This window comes from Camarhynchus parvulus, chromosome 14 (assembly GCF_901933205.1).
Source record: "Camarhynchus parvulus chromosome 14, STF_HiC, whole genome shotgun sequence".
In the NCBI taxonomy this organism is placed as follows: domain Eukaryota; kingdom Metazoa; phylum Chordata; class Aves; order Passeriformes; family Thraupidae; genus Camarhynchus; species Camarhynchus parvulus.
In genome coordinates this window covers 8,077,414-8,096,474 of record NC_044584.1, presented here as the reverse complement: position 1 = coordinate 8,096,474, position 19,061 = coordinate 8,077,414, and the positions used below count along the sequence as shown (strand labels likewise).

Genomic DNA, 19,061 nt, shown 5'->3' with positions numbered 1-19,061 from the left:
TTGTGCTGCTACAAAGATGTAAATGAGTCGAGTGATTCTCCTTTTCCTCCTCCCTCGGTGCTATTTCAGCTCAGTCCCCACGAGCGTGGGTGCAGACGAAAGCTGTGTATAAAATTAAAAAAGCATGGCATTATTTAAGCTGAGAGGCCCTTCAAATCGTGTTTGTACAGCAGCCCAGCAGAGTTCTGCGTGCTCAGCACTTCTGAACACCGCAGGATTTTTCGCCCATACAGCATTTTTGGAGAAAATGAATGGAGGAATCAACATGTTCTCATTCAGCTATAGATTTTTGATTGGTCTGTACTTAAGCTAATAACATAACTATTTATTTGGTATAAATAAGATATTCTCAACTGAAGATTGCTTCGGAGTCTTGAAGAAAGATACTGTGGAAAATAATTCAATTGCAGAAATAATTTTTCAACGGGGCAGTTGAAAAATTGAAACATTGAAAAATTTTCAACTGCTTGACATAAGTTACTGAACACTTCTATATTTGCTGTGACTGCAGCAAAAGCTTCTGGAAAACTTTGAACATAAAGAAACAATAAACACTAAGGGAATAAAAGGACAGATGTCAGAGAATCACAGAATGATTTGGGTTGAAAGGGACCTTAAAGATCATCTTGCTACAACCCCATTCTGTGGGCAGGGACAGCTTCCACTAGCCCAGTCTGCTCCAAGCCTCATCCAACCTGCCCTTGGGCACCTCCAGGGATGGGGCAGCCACAGCTGCTCTGGGAAACCCATGCCAGGGCCTCACCACCCTCACAGGGTAGAGGTTTTTCCTCATATCTAATCAAAACCTACTCTATTTCAATTTAAAGCCATTCCTCCTCATAAACAGTCTCTCTCTCTCTCTATGTTTCTTGCAGGCCCCTTCATGTATTGAAAGGCCACAGTCAGGTCACCCCGAAACCTTCTCCTCTCCAGGCTGAACAATTCCACTTTGCTCAGCCTTTCCTTCCTTTCCATCCCTCTGATCATCTCAGTGGCCTCCTCTGGAGCTGTTCCAAGAGTTCCCTGTCCTTGCTGTGCTGACCCCAGAGCTGGATGCACAACTCCAGCTGGGTCTCACCAGAGCGGAGCAGAGGGGCTGAACCAGCAGGTTCCAGGTGACAAAAGCAATGCAGAAATAAATCCCTATCCCAGGCCCTGCCTCACAGAGTGTCATTCTGGGCACGTCCTGCCAGGATTAGATGAAATTTCATACAAGAATTTGCTTACTCCTTCAGAATTCAGTTTAGGAAACAGAGCTGTCAGCTCCACTATTCTCAGATCACCTGCATGCAATAAAATTCATGAGGCACTGCTGGTTGGAGAGCTGTGTTATAAAAAGCCTTTCCTGCAAGATTTTTTCCCCCAAATTTCCCATTGATTAGGAGTTTTGCATGTGGAGTACTTAAAGGAGCAGGCTTCAGCTGCCAGTGCCAAAATCTGTGTTTTTAAAAGTTGTTCCGCTCTCCCTCAGATTGCTGCGTAAGAGCTGGAAGAAAAAAGAATAGCAGTGAGATAGGGCAGGGACTGAGGGGAAATTTCAACAGAGAAAGGAAAAGGAGAAGGAAGGAAGAGCAGATAAATCAAAAGTTGCTGAAAAGTAGAGGAAAGTGCAAAGAGTCAGGGAAAGGAGAATCCAATGTTCAGATCCACTGCTTAACCAAAGGACTGGAAAAGTGCAAACAGGAAAAAGGGCAACTGCAGAAACTGCAGATTCCAGCAATACAGACAACGGTGGGAGTGGTGAAACAAAAGCAACACAGACCTCATGCACACCCCTGGAAGAGCCATGGAATACTGAGGAGCCAGCTGGGACCATGGATTGACCATGTCCTGCCTCACATTTGGAAAAGCACATGGCTGTGATGGCAGGAAACAGCGCTTTGTGCTCACTTCAGAGTCAGTGCTGGGGCTGGCCGGGAAGTCAGGGGCTGGTCAGCTACCACGAGGTAATGATGGGAAAAAATTGCTGCCCCAAGTGCCAGTCATCGTTTCTACTCATGGGAGCTGCCTTCCCTGGGAAGGGACACGCTGAGCCGGGAGCTGCCGTGGAGTTTGGGTGCCATCGTGTGACTCCCTGGAACATTACACAGCTGGCCTGCCTGCCTCAGCTTCCCAAACACTGCCCGAAGAGCTTCTCAAAACATCAACGATGCTGCAAGAGAAGACAAAGTCTAATTTTAAAACGCCCTGTACAGTACCTGCTCTGCCTTTTTTTTTTTTTTTTTTAATGCTGGCATTGTCCGCTTTGATGAATGATTGAAAGCATTGGGATAAAAAGAAATCCTATTCAAAATGCAAGTGTATATCTCAGAGTTTGAACAGAAAAGCCATTTCTCGAGAACTTTTTCCTCTAGAATTGTCACCTCAAGATGGTATCCGAGGCAAATTCCAAGTTCTCTGAGCCACTCTGAATATACTATATATATATGTATATATATAAACACACATGGTGACAGAGGTCACACTTCATGTACTCTTTGTATTCTTCATCAGCCTGAGTCATCAGCCTGAGGCGCCCGGGACAGAATGCGATGCTTTAATAGATAGCGTGGAGTCATATCTCTCAGGTCAGTCATGTTGGTAGCCAACATGAAGAGAGAAGAGCTTTCGGTTCAGAAGCCATTTAAAAATCACGCTAAGACGCCAGGACCGCGCACCGTGACCCCTCAGATTACTGCCCTGCGCGTCCGGCTGCACCCAGAGGTCACCGGACCTTTAAGGCTTCTCGCGGTGCACGCAGAGATGCCGCGGCACGACCACTGTCATCTTGTACCTCAGGAAAAATGTTATTTAAAACCCCCAAAGATCACGGTGGGATAAAACAGCGCTTGGAAGCCGCCCGGCCGCGCCTCTGTCACTCTGGGCTCCGCCATCCCGCCCGGCTGATGTGGCGCTACCGCCGGGCCGTACCACACGGCCCCGCCGCCGCGGGGGGGGGGCGCTGACCCGCCGCCTCGCCGCGCCCCGGCACAACCGCGTCGATGTCGACGAAACACCGCGCGCCTCCCCCTCTACACCAGCTTGGTAGCGCCCGAGCGCGCGCCGACTGACATCGGGCGAAGCCATAGTGAAAGATTGTAGGGGGGCAGTAGGGCGAGTTTCGTGCCGGTGCGCTGTCCTTTCACCGTGGCATTGTCCTGTCACCGGCTGCCCAGCGCCAGGCAACGACGTGTGCTGAGGGAAGTTTCACTGGGCGTCAGCGCAGTTAAATATAATGGCGCCCCCCCCAAAATGGTCCGGCCGGACCCCACCTCAGTAGAATGGAAGGCGGCGCCATCTTGGGCTCAACCACAGCAGTCAGAAATAGGGGTGGCAGGCGTGCAGTGGGGTGAGAAGGTGGAGCAGCCGCCGCTGGCGGAGCGAGCCGGGGCTGGCAAAGGCGCCGGAATCGCCCGTGAGAGGCGGGGAGAGAAGGCGGCGGCGGGCGGGAGCGGCGGCGGGGACGGCGATCCCCCCCTCGTCCCGCGCACGTTGGTAGGCGCCGGCGCGCGCGGGCCGCTGGGCCTGGCGCACATGGCCCGGCCGTAGGAGCCGCCCCGCCCCTCCCCCGCCTTTCCCCGCCGCGCTCCGGACGGGACCGGCACCGACACCGGCACCAGCACCGAGAGCCCGCAGCGAGCACACGGTACCGGGCACCGCGCCGACACCCGCACACCGACACCCGCACACCGCACCCGGGCCGGGCAGCGCCGCCGCCCCATGCAGGACACCGAGGAGAGCCCCGCGGCCGCCGCGCCGCCCGGCGCGCAGGGCCCCGCCGAGGAGCCCGAGCACACGGACGCGCCCCCCGCCGCCCGCGGAGCCGCCGCAGCAGCAGCAGGAGCAGGAGGAGGACGAGAAGGAGGATGAGGAGCAGGAAGGGGAGGCGAGTCCCAGGCGCCGCCGGGGCCCCCGAGCCGCCGCCCGCCGCCGCCGCGGAGCCCGAGCAGCCGCCCGAGCCGCAGCCGCCGTCCGGGCAGCAGAGCCCCGGGAAGGCCGAGCCCGAGCCCGGCTCTGAGGCCGAGCCCGCGGCGGAGCCCAAGTCCGAGGCGGCGGCCGAGGCCGAGCCCGGCGCGGCGCAGGAGAACGGGGAGGCCGCGCCCGCCGCCCCGGCCGAGCCCGAGGATGAGATTTCCTTCAGCGACCCCGAGGACTTCGTGGACGACATCAGTGACGAAGGTGCGGGACGGGAGGAGCCGGGGGAGCCCCCGGGGAGCCGGGGCCGGGCCGGGGAGCGCCGTGTCCCGAGCCCCCGGCCCTGCTGCGGGGCAGCTGCACATCCACATCGGAGCTGTGCTTCGGAAATCGTCTCCTTAATGAGTTATCTCTGCCTCGCACAACTCTGCTGTTCTAAAACCTTTGTCAATTTTAAATCATCTTCTTCCTCAGTTATCTCTGCCCCGCACAACGCTGCTGTCAAAGTGGTTCTAAAACCGCTGTTACACTTCAGGTGTGGGCTGCCCTCTGAGTGGAATCACCAGCTCGTCTCCCTTCCTTTTGCCTCCATTAGTTAAACTCAGCTGTAGAAACAGAAGTTTTAAATGGCTGATGTGGTGGTTACCAACTATGTTTCATAGTTTTTGTTTTTTCCATGCACCCAGGATGAAATCCGTAGGTGAATAGGGTTTGAGGAGAGTTGCTGCTCGTGAAGATTTGATGGAGGTGCTTTGTGGCAAGAAAACAGGGAAAAATCGTTTCTGGCAGTTAAAAATGTCAGGCCAGGCACTTTTAATTGTAGTGGATATTGACTGCTTTAAAATGACCAAACTGTTGTGTAACTGCACTGACAATAAATGTTACACATGGGCTTGCAATACAGAATTTAGAACTCTAATTTAGCGTTTTTCAGATGAGTCTTTCCAGATGATAAATTTTCTTAGTTTTTGAATAGGAAAAGTACTTGTTTCCCCTTTATTTGTTCAGTATTTGTGATATTTTAGGATCTGTTGCACATATTAAAAGTGGAAAGATGTTTCTAAAGCGCAGGATTGTAAATCAGCCAGTTATCTCAAGTGGCAGTGGAATACAGGTGATACAGGTGAATTCTTGTGTTCCAGTCCTTTGTTTAGTTTATTAAATCAGCAGCCAAATATCCTAGATTAAGGAAGTGTTTGCTGTTCTCAGTTTAGCAGTCTGTATAACAGCTCTTTGAACTTTTACATTTGTTTCTTAAAGAGACTTTGGCAAAATGGCCTTGGAGTTGGATCATTTTTGCTAAGTGCCTGCTTAACACACTTTGTGTACATTTAGGATTGTTGTGTTCAATTCCTTCTTGGAAACTGGGCACATTTTCCATCCCCACCTATTTTGTTGCTAATTAATTTGGTTTACTTCTCAGCTGTCTGAAATCCAGTGTTAGTAGTGGCTGAATTACAGGGATTAAGTTTAGTCACTCTTGCTGGTCTGGCTTTATATCTGTGTGTATTTCTAGCTGAGCTTCCTTCTTCCTTTCCCATTATTCTGGTGCCTCCCCAAGGAGAAAAGCAGCCCAGTGTGACCCAGCCAAGGCTCTTTCACTGCTAGGATAACTCAGATGCTCAGGAGCACCTGTGAGATGGACCAGCTGCAGCACTGGAACATCTCAGATCCTTTGCTGCCTCTCCTTTTCCCCGGGAGGTGTTGCCATGGAGCAGCTGGTGTGAGTTAAAGCAGAAGGGATGTGTTGGACACCCACTTAGGGATTCAGTTCAGATAATGACAGTGGTCCTTCAGATGCTGCCAGCTGGAGATAGCCCTGCACCCACCACACCCTGCTTCCCTTCTGGCTGCAGCAGGAGCTGGCTGAACCTGCTTCTGGCTCTTTGAAGATTCCTTTGTTCATAATTTGGATTTAAGGGCACAGTGTGGGAATTTGGCTTCAGTTTGTTAAGTTTTGACTCAATGCAGGGTGCAATTCAGCCACTAACACTGGATTTCAGACAGCTGAGAAGTTAACCAAATTAATTAGCAACAAAAGTAGGTGGGGATGGAAAATGTGCCCAGTTTCCAAGAAGGAACTGAACACAACAATCCTAAATGTACACAAAGTGTGTTAAGCAGGCACTTAGCAAAAATGATCCAACTCCAAGGCCATTTTGCCAAAGTCTCTTTAAGAAACAAATGTAAAAGTTCAAAGAGCTGTTACACAGACTGCTAAACTAAGAACAGCAAACACTTCCTTAATCTAGGATATTTGGCTGCTGATTTATTAAAATCTTTTGTGAGAAGTGGCTATGAAAAAAAAGGCTAAAGGAGCCTTTAAAATTACCCTTTTGTGTTTTACTTTGGTTTTCTCCTTTTACTAATAGACTCCTGTGGAAATGTCCTTGTGGGGCATGCTTTCATTTTATATATTTTATATTATTATTTGTAGCTCCTGCATGCACATGGAGAGAATATTTTTGAGTGATAAACATTACAAACAACAACATTCTGTGGATGCTGCATAATCTTGGTGGTAATGGACTAAATATTTGTGGTTTATGTTGCCCCAGATCAGTAGGAAGCTTAATGTGTAATAACCTGTTGAAGCTTAAAGTTGTAGAAAGCAACTTTTTAGTAGTTTGAAATTCAAAGTAAGCATGTTTCTCGTATTTCTTCATTGCTGGAGATCTTTCCAGTGATGTTTCTGGGCAGAAAAAATTCATGAATTACAAAACCATCAAAAATCTAATGTCTTCAAGATATCAGCATATACAACACCTTTTTTTTTAGTTTGTTCTCATATTTTAAGTCTTTCTACATCTGTTTGGGATTTTTTTCCTAGTCTATCCATGCTATAGATAGTCTCACTCTCCAGATTTTATCTAATTCAAAGGTGTGGTGGTGTGAACTTATTTTCTCTGTAGTCTTGTACTTCATAGTGATCTTCACATAATCTTAAAGCTTACTGCAGATATTCAGGAATTAATAAGTTCAAAGACTATCCAGTGTGAAAAGATGTGTGCTTGTCTTCACAAAGCTTAAATATGGCTTTCAGTGTCTTGCCTTAGACCTTCGTTTTTGTGCTTAATTAAAGGTTTAGATGGAGTGTGAGTTCTTAATTACAGTGATGCTGAGACAGGCAGAACTTCCAGTATGGTGGATAGTTTTGAATTATGCAAAAACTTGTGTAATTTGGGAGGGAGGTACAGGTTACATTTATTTTTATCAAAGTCATCTGGTTATAATTTGAGCAGGAGGACTGGTCAGAGGTCAGGTAGTAAATCATACATTTGTCTGTGCTATTGTCAGTTTTGGGGACTTTGTGAGCCAGTTCCATCTCCTGAAAAAAACTGATAGAGCAAGCATTGACAGCCTCTGTGTGTACAGTATATTTTTAAGAAAAAAGACTTCAAGAGTTGGGTGCTCAGAGTTTGCCATAAAACCACAGCTTAGTCAGAGTGTGCTGTTGGGGTGTTGTTCAGTTGTTTTTCTGACAGTGTTCATTCACTACCAAGTTTCTTAAGTGATTCTTGAAATTTCAAGTCTCTGTTTTCTTACTTCCACTGTTCTTTTCATCTTTGTCTTCCCTCCTTCATGATGTGAGCAATGCCTTAGTTTCCTGTCTGTGCTGTCTTTGCAGAGCTGCTTGGTGACGTCCTGAAAGATCAGCCACAGGAGGCAGATGGAATAGACTCGGTGATTGTTGTGGATAATGTGCCCCAGGTTGGACCAGACCGACTGGAGAAACTGAAGAATGTCATCCACAAAATATTCTCCAAGTTTGGTAAAATTATCAACGAATTTTATCCAGAAGCAGATGGAAAAACAAAAGGGTAAGTCATGATAACTCCAACTGGAAAAAGGACTGAAACACAGGTCTGGCTTATCTTTGATTTTTGGTGTCGATACTTTATGGCCAGTTTTTATGGTGACCTCATAGTTGCTATTGTCACCTTCTTCTACCTCAGCCTGTGCAGTCCTCACCTCAGTCTTAGTGACAAACAAGTTCCTGAGGGAACTGAGAAGATTAATAGCTCATTAGGCTCCATAGTGGAGGGTGGTGGGGATTAATCAGGGAAACAGTTTAGCTGGGTTTGGAGACAAATTTCTGTGCTACATGGGGAGTTTTTTCTTCGTTTTCTGCTATGGCAGAAGTTAAAGATCCTCTTGAGCTAAAAACTTAGTAGCAATGGCTGGACTGTTTGTTGCAAAATAGACTGTCAGTATCTCTTTGAGTATTGAAGGAATCCATACTTTACAAGGCATAAAAAGAGTTTTCTGGAGTGGAGGGATTGTTGCTTCTATAAGGTCAGCATGAAAATTACTCTGTACTCATGCCTCTGTTTGAGATGGTGTTCAGGATAGCATCAGTTTGAGTCTGCTGGGCTGCAAGCTAGCTTGGATTAAGTGGCCAGAAGAAATCTGAGTTCTGTAATTGAAAAACAAGAGTGGTGCTTTGAGATGCCTGTGACAGCAAGTTCCAGTTCCTAAACATGACCTGTTACTCTTATGGGAGGAGCTGTGGATGTAACCTGCATGTTCCTGTCTCTCACTGTTGTCCTGGTTGTGTTGAGCTTGCATTCACTGCTCTGTCTGGCCCATTTCAGAAAGGATATCAGATTAACTGAGGTCAGGCCTAGAGAGCTAAAAAATGTGTGTGAGCCTGTGGCCAGAATGGGGATTAATTTGCTCTTGGACCCTAATTGGTTAAGGACAAGACAAGAAGTTATCTTGTAGATGCTCTGTACTGAATTCTTAATTCATCTCCATTGTTTCTTTATTTTGAGCCTGTTGTGTAGTCAACAGTGTCTTCTACTTTGGTTTTCCTTCCTTGCAGGTACATCTTCCTGGAGTACATGTCTCCCTCCCATGCTGTGGATGCTGTGAAGAATGCAGATGGATACAAACTGGATAAGCAGCACACTTTCAGAGTTAACCTCTTCACTGACTTTGATAAGTGAGTGCAGCAATTGTGTGTTATCTGTCAATTTGGGGATTCTAATCCTGAGTCCCTGCATGGAGTGTAACCAACCAAATTGCTCTTTCAGGTACATGACAATCAGTGATGAGTGGGAAATCCCTGAGAAACAGCCATTTAAGGATTTGGTAAGGAATTTTTGGAAAAGTGGAAAGAATATTCAGCTTAATATTGAATGGTTACTTCATTGCTGAAATGTCCATGTGAAAATAGAAACCATGTGTTAATGTGTTGTAAATAGCAGTGCTGATCACATGCTGCTGTTCCTTCATGCTCACCACCATGCACTGATGGGAGGAACTCAGTGCTTCTGCTTAATAGTTGCATGCAGTGTGAAGCTTAATTTACTCTTATTATTTAAGAGAGAATAATAATTTTGCAGAAGTCATTTAAAAATAGATTTTGAAAAGCCTCTTTTTATATTCTTAATTGTTTGAGGCAAACTTTGGTGTTTGTTACCGGTTGCTTTGTAAATAGGCTGGTGGAAGAAACAATAGTTTGCTTTTTCTTTAAAAACCAAATTACTTCCTGTTTAAAATAAGTATTAAACATCATCAAAACACTTTGAAGGTTCACCTGTTTATGGTGTGCTCTCAGCATCCAGTAACTGGAATTGTTTATTTCACATCAAAAACTTGTTTGCAGTGGTAAGATCCCAAAGTTGCACTTTCTGGTAAGACCAGCTTCCCCCTGCCAGGTGGATACTAATTAGTGGAACTTGCTGACTTGGTCTTGGACTCACTAACAGTCTTTTGCTCTGTTTTTCTCAGGGGAATCTCAGATACTGGTTGGAAGACCCTGATTGCAGGGATCAGTACAGTGTGATCTTTGAGTCAGGAGACCGGACATCCATTTTTTGGAATGACATCAAGGAACCTGTTCAAATTGAGGACAGAGCAGTGAGTGTCCTGGAAGTGCTGGAGATTGCAGATACACTGCCAATTTCCTTCATTTTATGACATTGCAGCTTTTTAATTTGAAAAAAAAAAAAAAGGCTTTTTCCCATTGCTGAAATTTTTTTTCTTCCTTGTGAAGAGTGGTGAAATCATATCCTTTAGACTTAGACTTAGCTGCTTTGGTAAGAGAACTGGGAAATGAACTTTTTAAGAGTTTGTGGTGGTGTTTGGTTTTTTTTAATAACTGGTCTATGATGCCCATTAGTTTCCTCCATCTCTCTGTTATAGGTGATTCAGAAAGACCTTAGAGTGCAAAGTCAGAGTTTGAGGCGCACTATTCATTCGAGCTGAATATGTGCTTATGTTTTCTGCTTCAGATGACTCCTTGCTTTTGTGCTGACCACAGAGGTGTTAAAGAGGAATAGCTGGTTTGGTAATGGCATAAAAAAGGAGAGTTAGTCTGCCTGTCTGCTGCAGGCACTGGACTTGCTGGGAACTGTTAGGACCCAGGAGCCTTTTCCTTAATAACCATTGTGCATTTCAGTAGGAGGAAGGTGCCTCTGGGATGGTGAGAATATTTGCTCATCACCATGGTCTCTGGCTGTGGTGTGTATTGCTCAGATCTCTCTAACTTAGCTGAAGGTTGTGTTGTTCAGAAATTCAAAATACCTGCCCTTACTTTTGAGAACAGTATGTTCTTGCCAAGGCTGAAAGAAGGAAATGCCGGGTGTTAGGTGGGTTTGTTATTGCACAAAGGATGTCACTGTTCCTGGAAAACCTCTTTGGTGATCCATAAGTTGAAAAGGTCTCAATTGACAGTTTTCAACCTGAAGAATAGGTCCTGTACATTGTGTGCATGAAATAAAACTCCACAGTTACCATGCATCCTGAGATCTTCAGTTAGTAAAGGGATTTACAAAATGTGCTGCTACAAGCCATGCATGAATTCTTTCCCTTTTAGGGACAGAGGATGAAAATAAACTTCTATGTGTACTTTTCTTTTAAATGCAGAGGTGGACAGAGACCTACGTCCGTTGGTCCCCCAAAGGCACTTACCTGGCTACGTTCCACCAGAGGGGCATTGCTCTGTGGGGTGGAGAGAAGTTCAAGCAGATTCAAAGGTTTAGTCACCAAGGAGTGCAGCTCATTGACTTCTCACCCTGTGAAAGGTACAGAGCATGATGTTGGTTTGGTCTAAGGGGTCAAAAGCATGAGGCATGAACAGCATCCTCCAAATCTGGAGTGCTGAAATTAATTTCTTAAGGTTTTTTTAACATTAAAGAGCTCTGGAGAGAAAGGTAAAATAATTTTGGGACTGAGATGTATTTTCATTTGAGTTTTCAAGTAACATATTTGGAAGCAGTTGGGCTTTATGCTTTTTTGTATTAAAGAGATTATTTACCTTTCAATGGAGAAGCCCAGCATCCCTGTACTTTAGGTTGGATAAGGTCAATAATTTATGTTTTGTTGGAAACCAGTGTTATTCTCATGTCAAAACTATATAACAGTGTATTTGGTGAGTTCCCCTCCCTTGAACATCAATATGGGACGACTTGCACATAAATCTAGAACCTTTTCAGCCAGAGGGATGCCAGGGAAAGTTTCTCCTTTATCATCCCTCCCCTGAAAAATCCTGTTAGAGAAACTGCTGTTTAAAAGTGCCTGGTATTTAAATACTACTTGAATGAAAGCCTGCTGGTACTGACATATTAGATGAAGTTTCAATAATGAATTGGATTATTTATTTTGTAGGTATTTAGTGACCTTCAGCCCTTTGATGGACACACAGGATGACCCTCAGGCTATCATCATCTGGGATATTCTGACTGGCCAAAAGAAGAGAGGATTCCACTGTGAAAACTCAGCTCACTGGCCTATTTTTAAGTAAGTTGAGAAACAGAATTAGAGTAGAGAGTTGTGGTCCCAGACTTCATTTAATAAAAAGGCAGTTCCAATTTAATATTTTTTTTCTTTCTTGCTTAGATGGAGTCATGATGGTAAATTCTTTGCTCGAATGACTTCAGACACCCTCAGCATCTATGAAACACCTGTAAGTTCTTGCCTTTTTGCATAATAATGAGAGTAGAAATACGTGTGTAAATGTAAGAATGTTACTAACTTGAAAATTCATCCTTTTCTCATTTTAGTCTATGGGTTTGTTGGACAAAAAGAGCTTGAAAATCAATGGGATAAGGTGAGTTTATTCCCTTGTAATCATAACTGTGCTCTTTAGCTGGAATCTTTTAGTCTGGGGATTTGTTATGGCAAGAGCAATCTTTATGTTGCCTGGAGCAAAGAGCTTTACATGTTGAGGTGGTCAAATTGGACAAAGTAGCAAAAAGAAATAAAAAACTCTTCACTTGTTGATGAACACACTTGGTAGATTCTGTGCTTTGAAATCCTCTTTCTGGTACTGCTTAATCCATCTTAGGAATTCTGTTCCTTGTCTACAAAACCAGACTGGAATGCAGTTTATTTGGGAATATCTCCCTAACAAGGTGGTTGTGCTGGCTTAGAGCAGTGTGCTGTGTCTGCACAAGACACATTGACTCCTGTGAGAGTTTTTAAAGTACATCTCTGTAGAGCAGCAAGAAAATTAAGCGTACCCAGGTGCAAGGAGATGGTCTCCATGGTAATTTAGTAGGGATTGTTTTTTGGCTCATTTGTTCTTGGAGCTTTGTCAGTTACTCTGTGTGCAACCCCTGCTTTTTGGTGAGATGTAGAGGTGAGACAACATTGGTGATACAGCAAATTTATAGAGCTGCTTAAAAATCTGTTTAGGTATTGTTATTAAATTGCTCTCAGTTCTGTATCTGTGCCTGTCTTTATTACTGGGAGTTGATCTTTGTCTGCAACATTCAGATACTATGAGGAAAGTGGTTTCTGCTTGTAGTATCGAACTGAAAATTAAAACGGCGTATTTTTAACTTTGTTCCTGTAGAGACTTCTCATGGTCTCCAGGTGGTAACATAATTGCTTTCTGGGTGCCTGAGGACAAAGACATCCCAGCCAGAGTGACTTTGATGCAGCTGCCTTCTAGACAAGAAATTCGTGTGCGGAATTTGTTCAACGTAGTCGATTGCAAACTGCACTGGCAGAAGAATGGGGACTACCTGTGTGTGAAGGTAGACAGGACTCCCAAAGGCACACAGGTACATGGTTTCTGATCTTACTGGGAAAATTTGGCTCTGCCTCATGCTTCCTTTCCTTACAGTACTGTCATAAAGTAAAGGCAGTGTAAATTATATTATGTCAAAGCTATTTTTAATTTTTTCCGTTTGAATTTGAAACATGTGGAAAGCAAAATGTATGTAATGTTTGCATCCAGGATTTGCTTTGACTTTTAGTGGCCTCTTGGTCTCTGTGAGGTCTGTGCCTCACTTCTTCTCCTGATCACAATTAAGCAGCTGTTGAACAACATGTAGGTCAAGCTGCATAATGTGCCACATGTTCATCTGTCTTAATTAAATTTTATAACAGTCTGAAAAAAATGCTTTTCTACAATTCTGAAGTTATTCTTTATCAGAATAATTTGGGAATGTTTTTGGTAAGGAGGCATATTGTATTTATCTGCTCTCATTAAAGGAGTAAACCTTGACTCACTCTCATCCTGTGTCCTAACAGACTAATTGAGAAGTTGTCCTTCTATGCCTAGTGATAAAATTATTTACTCTGCTGTTTTTGTGCTGGTAATGAGCTGATTTTGGCCTTCACAGGGAGTAGTGACCAACTTTGAAATATTCCGCATGAGAGAGAAACAGGTGCCAGTGGATGTGGTGGAAATGAAAGGTAATGCCAAGTATTTCCTTACTTTTGAGTTTGAACTTTTCTGCAGTGATGCTTGTGTCTTTCTTAGAAATTCTTGTCAACACTGACATAATTAGGAATGTAACCCTTTAGAAAAGAGTGGGATTTCAATGTTGCAGAATGTCTCGTGTACAAATGAGAAATCAAAACTTGGGTTGCTGTTCATGCTTGTGACTGACTGGGAAAATGACAGAACTGAAAGTCTGGTATTAATCAAAATGGTAGGGCTGATAATAGCAATGTATTTTGTAGATGATGGAAGACTTAGAGCTACAGTTAGAAACAGGGGATAACTCCCTGCAATTGCCTTATCAACCTATGTTTTAAAAGAGGATCTGTTAACTGATGGGTTCTCTCTCTTCAGTATCTTGGTTTTCTTTGGTAACTACTTGAAATCAGAGGTTTGTATTGTCCTTTAACAGAGTTTTGGCTTCTCTTGTTACAGAAAGCATCATAGCCTTTGCTTGGGAACCAAATGGAAGCAAGTTTGCTGTGTTGCATGGAGAAACTCCACGAATTTCAGTTTCCTTTTACCATGTTAAAAACAACGGGAAAATAGAACTCATAAGTAAGTGAAAAACAAGTGAGAAGTGCAGATACTAAACATTTTGCACAGTAATAGATGCAATAGACTCAAAATTGCATCTGTTTGTGATGCTTTGTGAGAAGTTAGTGGGGTTGATGCTTGTAATTGATGGCATTGGGTTGAGATCTCTTTCTGAATTTGCCTTGTTTCTTTTCAGAGACTTTTGACAAGCAGCAAGCAAACACGATATTCTGGAGTCCCCAGGGGCAGTTTGTGGTGTTGGCTGGCCTCAGAAGGTGAGTGTTGCACAGGTTGCTGAACATTGATTTTAAAAGAGGTTAAGAACTACAGTATCTCACCAAGAAGTGTTCGGTGTCCCTGACAATGCTGGTTGCTGTAATCCTGATTGAGCTGTGCAAAAGCAAAGGCAGAGCAGAGATGCAGCTTCATGATGTATCTTAGTCCTTGGAATCTTTCTCTTCCTATTTTTGCCACAGCAGATGAAGAATGCATTTTTCAACAGAAAAGTGGATATTTAAAAATACCTTCCAGCTGTTTAAGTTAAATCTGACTGAGCCAATCCACTTTGGACATGCTTATGGCTCTTGTGATGCATTTGTTGTCATTGCCATGTGCCCTTTCATGGCCAGTACCTGTTACTGACAGTGCTGCTTTGTGAAAGAATTATCAAGGAAGTTTCACTTTAGAGCAAGTGAAAATTATTGTTGTTAATCATTCAAGTAAAATTTGCTGTTATGTGCTTGCAAACAAGCACTGCTGTTCATCTTAGAAATCTCTTCTTTAATCTCTTCTTCACTACTATGTCTAAGCATATGATTGTTAAATTTTGGCTGTAGCTTGCCCAGAACCTGTTTTTACAGTGACTTTAACCCATTTATTTGTGTTCTTATGGGTCCCTGAACATAGAAACAAGTGTCATTCTTATGTGGCATTTTGTTTTTATCCACCGCATTCCTTTCCAGCCACAGAGACTGGCAGGACCCTGGCTGCTCTCTTGGCTGCTGTGAGACTTGGTTTGCAATGAGGAGTTGTAGAGATGCAGCTTGTGGCATGTTTTTCAAAGCCCAGGCTGTGCTGGTGTGTAAAGCAAAGTCCTGTTTTGCCTGTGCAGCATGAATGGTGCCTTAGCCTTTGTTGACACGTCTGACTGCACCATGATGAACATCGCAGAGCACTACACAGCCTCGGATGTGGAGTGGGACCCCACGGGCAGATACATTGTCACCTCTGTGTCTTGGTGGAGCCACAAGGTACTGATGCACCTCTTTCCCCCGCCCCTGCTTGCTCTTCCAGTGGTTTTGGAAAGGGTTATTGATTAGGAAGAGAAAATGAAGCCTGGTTGAATGACTTAACGTCTACCACAGTTTTAAACATTATTTCTGAGCACTCTAGTGTTAAGTTAAAGCTTATTTTGGCTGAGCTGCTGCATTGCTCTTCCAGGTGGACAATGCATATTGGTTATGGACTTTCCAAGGCCGTCTGCTTCAGAAAAACAACAAAGACAGGTTCTGTCAGCTGCTCTGGAGACCACGACCAGCCACCCTGCTCAGCGAGGATCAGATAAAGGTGGGGTATTCCAGGGAGTTTGTGCTGACATGGATTTGTGTATAAAGCATACTTGGTGTGCTCCCTCTTCTTGGGGATGAGGTTTGTTACACAACTGCCTTTTGCCCTCAATGTGTGAATAAACACATTGCTGTGTGGGACCTCACTTCTGGGAATGTTTGCAGATATTAACTGTATTATAAGCTCAAAATAGAAGTGATTACCAGTTGTTCTTACAGTTAGGGTATGATGAAAGGGTATAAAGAAGAGTAAATTGAATTTTGCTCTTCAGACCTTGCTAGTTGTATGTGTACAGAAGCACTTGTATGATCTATAAGCCAGGAGACACAAAATTATAATGAAGGGAGATTGCCCAGCTGAGAGATGTTTTTCAGAAGGGCATAGCCTGCTTAGGCCTACCAAAAGAGTGCTTAGAGAAGATTATGGTTGTAATTGCTAGGCTGAAACTCCAGTTGAAATAAAATTTCCTGTTTCACAGCAAATTAAGAAGGACCTGAAGAAATACTCCAAGATATTTGAGCAGAAGGATCGTCTGAGCCAGTCCAAAGCTTCAAAGGCAAGACACTTTTGAAATATATTATTGATGAACTCTTGCAGCCTATCCTTAGTTTGTACTGGTGATATATAAGTTGCATTTCCTGTATCACAAGTGTTCATTTGATCCAGATGGGTTAGAATTAGCCCAATGGGTAGTTTAGAGAGGTGCTACTGTAAAGAGTTTGGAAAGGAACTGGTGTTATGTCATTAAGCAAAAGTGGTAAGTTCTGCATTAGCCAGTATTTAAATCAAGAAAAGCTTTTTCAATTAGAAAAAAGAACACCTCACCAAAATAGCATTCTGATCAGAGACGAGAATCCTTTTTCTTCTAAGTGACTAGAAGTTCTTTATGAGAACAAAATTTGCCTCGCTCAGGCATGCCTGGGGGCGTGAGTTTGGTTCAGGGGGAGGTTGAACATCCCTGGGGTGGGTTTGGTTCAGGGGGAAGTTGAACATCCCTGGAGTGGGTTTGGTTCAGGGGGAGGTTGGTTGAAGATCCCTCTGTGGCCTGCAGGAGCTGGTGGAGCGGCGGCGCACGATGATGGAGGAGTTCAGGAAGTACCGCAAGATGGCACAAGAGCTGTACATGGAGCAGCGCAACGAGCGCCTGGAGCTGCGCGGGGGTGAGACAGACAGGGCTGGGCAGGGCCACGGCAGCTCCTCCTTCAGAGGGGCATGGGGCCCCTCAGCCCCTTCTCTTCTCCCTCTGCTTCCTGCTAAAGCTGGTCCCATGTTCAGTGTTGATGTTTTCTCCATTGCAGGGGTAGACACAGATGAGCTGGACAGCAATGTCGATGACTGGGAGGAGGAGACTGTGGAATTTTTTATCAATGAAGAAATTATTACCCTTGCAGAACCAGAGTAATTAATAAAACTGTGGTAAGATAACATACCTCTGAGAGAAACACTCTGTCAACTGTTGCTGTAGAGTTGATAATTTGCTTTAGCGAGTTAGGTCTGTCTGTTGCACTGGTGAATGTGGTGTTCTCTGAGTTGGTTTATGTTTTTTCTGTGGCTAGGAAAGATAAGTTTTTTTAAAAAAAGTAATTGCAGACAGTCAAATCTGTGAGTTGTACTGAGTAGAATACTCTATAAATCTTGTCTTGCCAGAGGGATCAAACCCACAACAGAGTCAGGGTCAGCCTGTGAACACAGTGTAGCCAACCTGTAAGTTCTGTCAGTAGGAGGAATTGTAGTTGGTATGAGATTGGAATTTTGCCTTTTGGAAGATTTGCATGTTAGTCCAAGACTGGACAGAGTTGAAATACTGTATTAAAGATTATACAGCATTTGTCTGTGGGCTGATAAAATTTTGAGATTATGTTTAAATACCTGCATTAACTCAGTTATTATTTTCTAGAAAAGTTGGATAGAGATCACGTGGTAGCAGATTTTTGTGTACTGATTTGCATGGCTTGGTGGGAAATCTTGTATTTAATTCAGCATTTTCCCAACTTCTTCTTGTGAATTCTTAATGTTTTATTTTGGCAATGGAAGCTGCTTCCAGCCCCTATTGTAGGAGATGTCCTTTAGGGAGCTTGACATTGTATTGAGGAGGAAAAACACTTTCACAGACACTGACAGGATTTAAAGCTTGCAGTGGGTTCCTGCTCTGTCATGTTTAGGATCTTGCTTAAGGAAGAGGAAGGGGAGACTGGAAATATGCAGCTGTAAGTCACCCTGCAGTTCTTCAGCCTCCAAAGAGCTCAGGTGCAACATGGTGCCTCTTGGAGGTGTAGAAAAATAATAACCTTGATAGCTTTGACTATATTTGGGTCTAGTTTATGTGTTCCATACATGGGAGATCTTTTTTCTGGAAGGAAGAGGGAGAGAAGCTGTCTAGTGTATGGATTTAAACCACATGAGTTTAGGAGGAGGTGAAACACAAGCTGGTGTAGCCTTTCACCAGCCCAGCTTCTGAGGTTGAGCTGTTTGTATAAAAGCACAGTAACTAACTCAGCTCTCTTTTTTGTTTTTCTGCAGCTCCACCAGATCTTGTGCTGAAGAGAAGTTTGTTTGTTTTCCAAAAGCCTATATCAACTTTGGAATTCTTAATCCATATTCTTGCACTCTGGAAGGGTGGATGCACCAGATTTTCTCCATTCTGACACATTGTAGTGCCTTTAAGTCTTGCTGCCTGCTGCAGTGAGATACTGGAAAGGCGCTGCTTTTAAATTTATATTATTTTTTTTTCTAGGGTTTGATTATTATTTTTGTTTTTCTTTTTAAATCCACTACTACCAGTATTTACTTCCCAACTCCCGTGTAGTCCTTGCCAGCTGGCAGTTTTTGCCTCGTGCCAGTGAGGTGAGATTCACCAGTGCACCCCTGTCTCACACACACAATGTTTGGGTTCCAGGACTCTCTCTGTGTCCCCAGGGCATGGACAGGTGTTCGTTTGGGTTGGGGCAAAGTCACCAGAACCCTTTTCTGTATGATGTGTTTTAGTGTGCTGAAGCAGCACTACAGCGGGCTATACCCTCCTCCTTTCAGATTGTGAAAGGATGTCTCCCTCAAAGAGCTGAATATGGAAATAAAAGCAGACCTATACTAAAACCAGGCTGGCTGTGTGTTGTTTGTAGGGAATCTTTCCCTGAATGATCAAAGTCAAGAATCACCCAGTAATAAGAGTGTGTTTGCTGGACTGGCTAATGGTTCCTTGGGATTTTTCTCAGATCTCGGTTCCTCATGGCCCTTCCAGCTTTTTGTTGTGGTTGCTTGGTTTTTTACAATATGGTGCAGCTCCTTCATCTGTCACCTTGACCTGTTCATGGTGGTGGAGTGACTAGAAAATGACTGGATTCTTAAACCATTTGCAAACTGATAAAAGCCTCAGGAATTCCTGGGT

The 19,061-nt window shown here is 44.1% G+C and overlaps 1 protein-coding gene across 1 annotated transcript; it reads left to right on the top strand.

Annotated features, from left to right (window-relative positions):
- The first annotated feature begins 3,474 nt into the window (after positions 1 to 3,474).
- Positions 3,475 to 18,792, top strand: EIF3B (eukaryotic translation initiation factor 3 subunit B). The gene is given in 21 exon segments (XM_030958335.1): positions 3,475 to 3,788; positions 3,790 to 3,874; positions 3,876 to 4,158; positions 7,523 to 7,715; positions 8,720 to 8,839; positions 8,931 to 8,988; positions 9,631 to 9,759; positions 10,768 to 10,925; positions 11,509 to 11,640; positions 11,740 to 11,806; positions 11,904 to 11,950; positions 12,698 to 12,908; positions 13,473 to 13,545; positions 14,009 to 14,131; positions 14,307 to 14,385; positions 15,222 to 15,360; positions 15,551 to 15,676; positions 16,155 to 16,232; positions 16,728 to 16,836; positions 16,975 to 17,092; positions 18,197 to 18,792. Coding segments are annotated over 20 exon segments (2,403 nt in total). The 5' UTR covers positions 3,475 to 3,699; the 3' UTR covers positions 17,079 to 17,092; positions 18,197 to 18,792.
- The last annotated feature ends 269 nt before the right edge of the window (positions 18,793 to 19,061 follow it).